The 9,848-nt window shown below is 30.3% G+C and overlaps 1 protein-coding gene across 3 annotated transcripts; it reads right to left on the minus strand.

Annotated features, from left to right (window-relative positions):
* Positions 1 to 3,435: 3,435 nt before the first annotated feature.
* Positions 3,436 to 9,056, minus strand: LOC137825902 (uncharacterized). 3 transcript variants are annotated; one of them, XM_068631718.1, is made up of 8 exons: positions 8,547 to 9,056; positions 7,667 to 7,837; positions 7,466 to 7,567; positions 6,651 to 6,740; positions 5,987 to 6,118; positions 5,545 to 5,682; positions 5,048 to 5,227; positions 3,436 to 3,930 (listed from the first exon to the last, which is right to left on the minus strand). In XM_068631718.1, the coding sequence occupies exons 1-8, from the start codon at positions 8,925 to 8,927 to the stop codon at positions 3,529 to 3,531; spliced, it is 1,596 nt and encodes a 531-aa protein (XP_068487819.1). In that variant the 5' UTR covers positions 8,928 to 9,056; the 3' UTR covers positions 3,436 to 3,528. The 3 variants fall into 3 exon arrangements, with proteins under 3 accessions (XP_068487819.1, XP_068487810.1, XP_068487827.1); XM_068631709.1 differs by having other exon boundaries at positions 6,651 to 6,749; XM_068631726.1 differs by lacking the exon at positions 6,651 to 6,740.
* Positions 9,057 to 9,848: the final 792 nt, after the last annotated feature.

Below are 9,848 nucleotides of genomic sequence, written 5' to 3' on the forward strand. Positions count from 1 at the left end.
TTTAATTAAAAGAGATCAATGTACTGAAACAACTATTTATTCTAAAATAATATTTTATATTTATTTTAAAATAATAATTTTATAGAATTTTTAAAGTACTTTTTAAAAATCAAATATGTTTAATACTAGAATTAATATACGAGTTTTTCTTTCAAAATAATTATTGAAAAAATTATTGTTCAATTTTACTTTTAAGAAAGTATAAAATTGTGTTGTATTAAGTTAAGTCAATATTCGTTTTGTGCAGGTCTAAAAGTTATTATTTATTTAATTATAAAATTAAAAGAAAAGAGTCCTTTGTTATTTTTTTTACAAAGGAAGAAAATCCAATACCAAACATATTTATTCTATTTTTTAATAATATATAAGAGTAATTAATAATTAGTACAATATTATTTACATTTAGCATATAAAATTAATTGAAATGTTAAAGAATAACTTTAGTTAAGTTTATTTAACATTTCTTAGTAAGTGTATTACTTCTTTAATAATTATTTACATTTTAACTTTAAAAAAAATCAATTTGAATAATATTTCTACTCCATAAATTGAATAATACTTTTTACTCCATTGTGAAGTATTAATTGTTTTTCTCCTAATTTATCCTTAAATTATAACTATTATTTTTATTTCAATTAAAATAATTCATTTATAAAAATTATAAAACTATTTTACACTTAAAAAAATTATTAAATAAAAATAAATTTTAAAAATAAAAATAATTAATATTATATTATATAAAATTAATTTTATTATTAATAAAATGATATCTATTTAACTACGAATATTTTATCATTTAAAAATATAAAATAATAAATATAAAAACTCTTAATGTTGTAAATATAAAACTAAGACATATACATAACTTTTATATACATGTATCTACATAAATAAATATTACGGTTATTTAATTAAAAATAAAATGATAAGTTTCAAAATTGTTACTCTCTAAAAAATAAAGTAATATACCTTTATATACATATATTATTGGAATTACTGTTATGTAATTAAAAAATATATAATGAATTTTACAACTGTTATTGTCTGCAAAATTAAACTTTTATATATATATATATATATATATATATATATATATTAATTAGATGTAAATAAAAACTGATAAAGATAAAAGTTGCATGAACTCGAAAAATAAAAACATATTCTAATCGAATATTTTTGTTGGTAAAATTATATTCTTGTTGATGAAATTATTGAAGAAATGTCTATAAAAGGAATTAAGACCTTGAGTAAAGGTTAGTTTTTCTGTAAATTATACATTAAGACATATTTTTAAACTAAGTTATTCATAGTTTGAATGTTCTCACTGACTTATCGTCGGATGTGATCAATTGGTGGAGTCTTCCTCGTCATAAGCATTGGTTCAACAATACCAAACAAAACTGTTTCAACTTGAAACCCACTTCCAAGTCTAACCAAGATCAGTAGGCGAGAACATATACAGTCCATAACAAAAATTCATTGCCTCATACATGATGGTACTTTATCGATTGCAATTGTTCAAGATAGCAATATGAACATATGTCTTTTAGCATTTGTAATTGTTGAAAGGGAGATCAAGGAAGTCTTGATTTGGTTATTTTGGTTTTTGCGCTAATTCATCACACCAGAACCAAACTTATGTAGGATAATAGATAAAATATCAACTATCTTGTTAGCGTTGCAATATGAAGAAGTTGGTTGAGAGGAACAAGGACTACATTCATTGCACTACATATGACATATTGCATTAAACTTCAATAAGAAATTCAATAATTCAGAGTTGAAAAGATAGTTGATTAATATAGATATTACAGTTTCTCACACTAACATTACCTATTTTATTATATGTGACAAATTTCCACTTTTGACCTGACTAAATTTTTCAGGTTATGAAAGGAAACAACACATTGTTCAAGCTAAGTTATCAACAATGAGGTTAGAATTTCGTCAGGCAATTTTATGGATAGAACAAATACTAGTACAAAAGTGGACTCAGACATTTGATGGCGATAAGAGGTATGGACACATGACAACCAACTTAGTTGAATGCATGAACTCTGTTTTAAAGGGAGCATGATCGTTAACAGTTTCTACTCTTGTTAAAACAACATTTGAAAGAACAAATTTTTGGTTTGTTGAAAGAGGAATAAATGTGAAGTGCATGTTGCGAGTCAAACATCCACCCTAAGAATATCACAACCTTACTTAGGAAAAATGAATAGAGATTGACCATATATCATGTCCAAGGCTATAATCGGTAGAATTCAGAGTTTGATGTTCAGGAAATAGCAACTTCTCAACTTGGTCAATGACTTATGTCATACACAGTCAAATTAAATGACTAGTGGTGTAATTGTGGGAACATTTTAAGCTCTTTTACTTCCTTGTCCTTGTGTAAAATTTGCTTGTTCTACTTGTCATTTGCAACTGCTAGCATATGTTGACTCAGTTTATAGTCTACACAAAATCTAAAAGACTTACAAAGTTCAATTTTATCCAGTCCGAAACGAAGATTATTGCTTAACATATATGGTTTCAAATTCCATTCCTGACTCACATGCACTATAAACCGTCATAAAAACCAACAACTATTAATATCCATAACAAAATGGATCAACCACGTAAAAATAACCTAAAAAAATATTCTTATTGACTCAATAAAGATCACAATCATGAAAATTTTAAATTTTTTGCAATTACATTCTATATACATAACTAATTTCATTAATTAAGTAAACTAAAGTTTTTACTACATAGTTTAAAAAATAAAAAATTCAATTACAAATGCAATTTGCATTTACATTTCACTAGAAGTAATTTCATTACAATAAAATATTTTCCAACTTAACGAACTTAATTAATTACTTAAATTAACTAAATATTTGTTCAAATTATAATGATAAACTATCTAAATAATATTAAGTTACAAATAATTAAATATATAATTTAAATATAAAAAAACATTCTATTACAAAATAACTAATTACATTTTTAAATCATAAAAATAAAATAATAAAAGTCGTGCTTGTAAGCGTAACTTCACTAATTAAAAGTGGAAGTGTATCTCGATTTCAGTGATTTTTTTTTTTAGAAAAATAGAAGTTGTGTTTTAGAACATTCAGTATGAAAAAAAAAAAACTAAAAACATGTTTTTAGACACAATTTTAGTGTGAAATTAAAAAAAAATGAAAATCGTCTCTGAAAGCACGACTTCTAATCTTTAAAAAAATTAATTTCAATAGAAGTGCACCTAAGCAAGACTTCTTTATTTTAAAGTCATTCTTCCAAACACAACTTACCAATTTCTGTAATTTTCTAAAAATTTATTAATTTTGCTAAGAGCAACAAAAATTACACTAGGTACATAAATTTTTCCATTTTGTAGCTTTATGACTAAAAAAAGTTTCTCTAATTGCAAAGATAAACACTTGTACATTTAGATTTTATATTACATGTGTAAATGATAATATCAAAATTGCAAGGCATATATAAATAAATAAAGGAGATAGCTTGAAGTGTGCCTCCAAGTCAAATCCCTGTCCCATAAAATTTTGATAACAATTTATTACCACCACCACATAGTAACAAATTACCAGACTCAATTCTATTTTTTAATAGAACCCTATCAATCAACAAGCTCTCACTTGATGATTGTAAACTATACTCAAGAGGGTCACAATAATTTGATCTCATAGTTGAAGACTTCAACACCTTTTTTTCAAACTTTTTTATGTATTGATGTATGTCTTGTTGAATTGCAGAGGTTTCAGATGGCTTCTGTGAAAAGGAAAAGCAGGGTTTGGAACCAGTTTCTGTGTTGTCAGGGGTTGAACTGACTTGACCATGAAAAGCTCCCACAGTATCCATATTGGCAGGAGATTGTGAGATGCCATAATGCATATTCATCGATTGTCCTCGAGTGGCAGATTCCTGTGAAAATGTAACAGAATTATTTAAGAAAATTAATGTTCACGATTTCCTTTAGGAGTGTATAAGACCAAGACAGAATTTGTAACTACAATGAATTCAAACAGGTTTACGTCCCCCAACACATTTTTCGAGACTTTAATGGAGTGGAAAATTAAGGAATTGGAATCAATATTAGCACATGACTATGTCATCATTGAAAGTTGAAATAATTTCAATCCATATATTGGAAAACATTCTGCCTCTTAGCAACCTTTGTAGAAAGATCTTCCCTAACAAACCCATTTGACAAGAGTTATAGTAAGCTAGTAAAAAGGCGTCTTCTCCACTCCTATAACAATCAATTTTCTTCCTGCCTTTTGGTTCTTATTCTCAGAGCATAAGCAACTGATTAAAACTTGCAACTTCCTTAGAGCCAATTATTTTGAACCATCATAGAAGTCAAGTTGTTGGTTCCAACCTTCTCGATGAAACAGAAAATCAAGAAACTGGAATCAATACCAGTACATCTTTAATCGCTGGAAGTAAAAACTTCCAAACTTTCACAACCCACATATTTAAACAGTATATACAAGGGTGTACTATCCCACTGGGTGAGATTGGCTGCATGGCTTATATGCTTTCATTCAGCTTAAACTTGCAATATCCTTTAGCCAAATTATTCTGAACCGCCATAGATGTCAGGTTTTTCCCCCTTCACTCTCCTACTGGGTTGTGAGAGAAATTTTACTGGCACACAATTAAGCAGCCTTGAAGTTATTATAGGTCTAATATCAGCATAAAAAAGTAAATACTAAAAACCTGAAGCAGCAAACAAACAACATAGTTTGTCAGTGGATGTTACTTGCATCTTATGAGAATGCGTATACTTCAAACCCCATTGTCTGTCAGGTATCTATAAGCATGATAGTATCCCACCTTTAATTAGTTAATATTTCTATATTAATGTCTACCAAGATAACCGAAAGTTTCAAATAATACAATGAAATAAGATTAACAAGATATTATTTGAGAAGTTTACTAGGGATTTAGAAAAATATTATGCAAGAAAATAATCTTGAGAGACCTGTTAATCATTGAGGAATCTAATGAAATTAGAAACTGAAGCATTAGGACTTGCCTCGGTTAAAGATACATGGCTGCAAGCTGAAGTAGGTGGACCAACCAAATTGAGTGAGGGATCCTCTTGGGATGAAAAGTCAGAACTATCAAAAGTTGATAGCGAGACACACTCATCAAAATAAGCCTTGGCATCTTCTGCAAGACGTTTTGACATCCTCCTTCTTTCAAAGCTAGATGACTGTGACCAAGTTTTTGGTTCATTAAAATGGAAATAGAACAGATATAAATATACAAAAAAATGCACACCTGCACAAATATCTATAGCAACAGCTACAATATCATCATCTTCATCTCACATAGCTGTGAGATTAATGAGTTAGAATATTCATCACATAAGGTTTATGATTTAGGCAAACCTTTCCTCTCTACATACGTAATGATAAGTTTCATGCACAACACAAAACACATGCTATAATGGGCAAAGAATTTAAGAATCACACATGACAAGTTTGAAAAGTTGCATTAGAATAAACAAAATGCCAAAAGAAAACATACTTTTCTTGCTGTACGAGACTTCTGTACAATTGGGGTCTTGGGATATGGAAGAACCTCTCTCAAGATTCTATCCAGTTCCTGTTCACGGTGTTCTTCAACGGCTAGTTCTGCTCGAAGATTTCTAGCTCGCTGCTGGGACTGTAAGTATGATGAGGTATGCTTAGAGTGAAATTAAAAATAGACGAGACTATAACCCTAATACACAATATAACCTCTAAAACAAAGTAAGGGCAAGATTTTTTTGTAGTAATTTGATCGTGAGAGAGGAAATAAATTGGTTGCTCATTTGAGTGTTGACACATAAAAGCATAAAAGGGCTTCAGAAACAAACATGTTCTTGGGCAACAATGATACCAACTCTCAAGCTCAACTATGAGATGAGCATCAACAAAGAATGGAATTTTAACCATGCTCCATTTACAAGAATAGATTGGAAAATCACCTCTTCATGCTTTTTGGCATACTCTTTTCTAATCTCCAAAACCAATTCTACTGCACCAGGGTTTACCAAGTCAGGAGGAATATCAGCCACATTGTTAACAGAGATGGCAGTAACATTTCGCTTTTGGATAGCCTAAAATCCCAGAGTTAGAAACAAGTTAGAAAATAGCATAAAACTTCCCTTTACAATTATATCAACAATAAATAGCACTCAGACTGTGAGTTGTGTTGTGATGAGCAACCATATAAATTAAAGTCACAAGAAATGCAGAAAATGATAAAAGTCATATTCCTGGACCAGTTGAACTTTCAACTTCGAAAATGCATTGAAACTTGAAGAGGTTGTCCTCAATTTTTTTTGTCAGCGGCAATTTATGACTTATTCGAGAATAAACTGAAATGCCCTGCTTCTTGGCTGATTCTGTTAATAATACTTAAGACTAGTAGCTGTCAAACCCAACCTTTTTCTTTGATAGCTTTATAAATGTTTATAATATATATGATTTTAATTATTAGTATGAGAGACACACAAACACATACTCATAAAGATAAGTCTTTCCTTAAATAGTGGCATGTTGTATCAATCACCATTGGCTAAAGCAATTCAAATAGTGACAGTTGACTTAAAGCCGACAATGAGAAAGATAGGAGTTCATGAAACATACACTTTGAAGTTCAAATTGAATCTCAGAAATAGCACGCCTCACTTCAGAACGAACTGTTTCATATATATCATTGGCTTCTGGCAAATCTCCCTGTACTGACTATAGAAATCAAGACCCAAACATATACCAAAAGTTATCTAATTGTGGTCAAGAAGAACAATTATTCATTTTATTCATAGTCTTTATATCATAGAAGCATTAAAGTTTCTCCCTAAGAAGAATAATTTCTCGTGCATTGAAATTTCCTATTTGTAGAAATAAAATCTACATCAATGAACAGTGGCATCAAGTTTATTTTAAGCACACGTGACACAAAACTATGGATTACTTTGTATGGATTTTTAACAGTAAGAGGAATGAAATGGAATAGAATTACTATAATATTGTTCAGATATACTATGATAGAATGGATTATAATTTATAAACAAAAAAGTTGGTTCTACATTGGAAGGGAACAAAAATAGAGGCAACAAATGGTGAAAAAATGGAATGGATTCTACTTGGTTCCTTTCAATTTCACCATATTTTGAAGAGTAAACCTTCATATTATTAGACCAAAGTTACACATGTCACCACATGTCCTGCAATTTTTTATTTCCAAACTAGTCCTTGAAAGATCTAGAACGTCACCATAACAGTCCTCAAATGATTTTATCAAGCAGGTAGCCCCTAGAGACAAAAACTCTAGGGAACTAATGTGGATGCTAGTAGCTTTGAAGGATCAACTTGATGGTTTATCAATAATAATTTATACTATTCTATTCCGGTCCTTTCAATCAATCCAAACATACACTACATGCTTTGTTATACCTCACCTTAATCTGTTCAAAAACTGCCTTGATAGTTTTCTCATCAGAACCAAATCCAGAACTTGCTGTTGAAGCTTCCTCATCACAGGTTTGAGTTTGGAAACCAGGCTGCAACAAACAAAATGACCATTAAAAAATAAGTAAACTTTTCCTGGACTCCATGCTTACAATATACCACAACACACACCAGCAAGGGAAGGAACTAACCAAAGTGGCAGTAAAACAATCTGAGACCTCAACAGATGAATGCCGACTAGACCACGTGTTCAAATCCTTCACTTGATCAGTCACACCATTCTCACTTCTTCCCACCAAATCACCTTTTCTATTACTCCACACTAACTTCAAACCATTCCCTTCTTTACATTCAACCTCGCTCTGTGCAAATAACAAATGTGCAAATAAGTTTTCAATGCCCCCACACCAAAATTAACCTTACCATGTTAATTCATTTTAGTTTTTGTTCTGCATCATTAATAATATTACTAGAGATCTAAATACAAAAAAGGTAATTAATATTACATTGAAAAGCTACAATAGCCCTTATTTAAAAAACTAATTTTACCTCTTACACCACACTTGTTATTTGACAGATGGAGTTCCCAGTTGCCAAATTTCTCAACAAAAATTTAAGTTTCCAAAAACATATAATGATATTAAAGACACAAACAAACAAAACTTTCATTCATCAATTTACATTATACTACATCTTTTTTCAAACAATCAAATCCCATAATACAATTTTAGTCCCTCTATTCAATTTGCTTTATCAGTGCTCTATTCTAAAATAGACACGTTCCTACCTTAGACTTTACTTATCAGCCTCATGTCCATGATAAAAAAAAATGTAGGTTCAGTATTGTATTTAAAAAAAATTCACAATTTTATTTTAACCTTCAACTTTGCCTGCATTTATTTCTTATTTTATTGTTAAATCATTATTCAGGACGTTGAATGAATGTATTTGGACTACTAGTATTCAATTCAAACAAAACAAAATAATTAAATCATACGCAAAATTTGCCTAACACGAAAACTTTTATAAAAAAAAAATCATACGCAAAATTAATACTTATATGCAAAATACCTCAGAAGTAGAATAGTTCAGATGCCGACTCGATACCGGGCTCTGCGAAACGGACCGCGTCCGTCGACCCGATTCCGCTCTGGAAAGAGCCCGACCCGATTCCCTCCGCGCCGGTTCGGCACTTCGCGCCGCTGCACGCGCCGTGGAAGTTTCTGGAACAGTTTTTGCAGACTGCGTTTCGTCGAAGAGAGGATTATCCCTCTTGTTGAGGAACTCAGTGGAAATGTCGGAACCGCCCCTTGCGAACGCGCTCACGCTCCTCGACCTGCGAGTGGGGTTGGGAGCTCTGGTGGAGGATCTGCCGGAGGAAGAAGAGGCGTTGGAAGAAGCAGAGGATTGTGTTGCTCTTCGCGAAGAGGATTTGAAAGCTGCAACTGCCATTGCAGAGATTTCAGAGAGAAAGTGTGAGAAAATGAGAGAAAAATTTTAACGGATTTTGGATTTTAGAGAGAAAACGGTGCGAAAGTTGCATCTGTGTTCATCTTCGTCATTGATCGGATTCAGCAATGAAAGGTTTTTATTTTATTTTATTACTATAATTTATTTTATATTTTGTTAATTTTTTGTTACTATTATTATTTGTGTGGCCCTTTGTCTGAATCGTGTGTTATTGAAGAAAGTTTATTAATTATCAAGGATCATATGTTGTTTTAAGAAACCAAGGGTTTAATAATTATTTTAAGGGTGGGCTTGGATGTTAAGAAAGAACTAAAATAGATAAATAAAAATTATATAGGTCAAATAATAAAATTAAAATTGCTTAATTGTATAGAAATGGAAAATAAAAATAAGTAAAAATGGAATACAATTACCATTATCATGATTAAAAATAACTCACTTTTTCATTCTTCTTCTTATTATTATTCTTTTTTCTTTAATTTCATGTTACCAAAATGGCTAAAAGTGTTAATTAAGAGGTTTCCTTTTAAAATTATTATTTGTAAAAAAGACCTTCATAGTTTATTTCAATTTTGATTTCTATATTTGAAAATGTTGGTTTCTTATTTATATAACTTATATTTTGAGGTTTTAATTCATCTAATCTCCTTTTATTGTAGATTTTGATACTTTTGTATTGTTTAGATTTTTGTTTTTATAATGAAAGATCATTAATCTTTTCTCTACTTTTAAAAAATTGTGTGATATTGAAAACTTCATTATAAAAAAGTGTCGGAGATCCCACATCGACTAGAGATAAGGACCTTTCATTGTATATAAGTAGGTGCAAACCTCATCCTCATGAGCTGGTTTTATGGGATTGAGTTAAACTTAAAGTCCACTTCGTAAGATGGTATCAGCATC

This window comes from Phaseolus vulgaris, chromosome 11 (assembly GCF_000499845.2).
Source record: "Phaseolus vulgaris cultivar G19833 chromosome 11, P. vulgaris v2.0, whole genome shotgun sequence".
Taxonomy (NCBI): Eukaryota; Viridiplantae; Streptophyta; class Magnoliopsida; order Fabales; family Fabaceae; genus Phaseolus; species Phaseolus vulgaris.

Coding starts and splice junctions, on each gene's coding strand:
- LOC137825902 (XM_068631709.1), bottom strand. CDS start 8,927: ATGGCAGTTGCAGCTTTCAAATCCTCTTCGCGAAGAGCAACACAATCC. Junction 7,568..7,666: donor ATTGTTTTACTGCCACTTTG/GTTAGTTCCTTC, acceptor TGTTTGTTGCAG/CCTGGTTTCCAAACTCAAAC. Junction 5,228..5,544: donor AGTCTCGTACAGCAAGAAAA/GTATGTTTTCTT, acceptor ACTTGGTCACAG/TCATCTAGCTTTGAAAGAAG.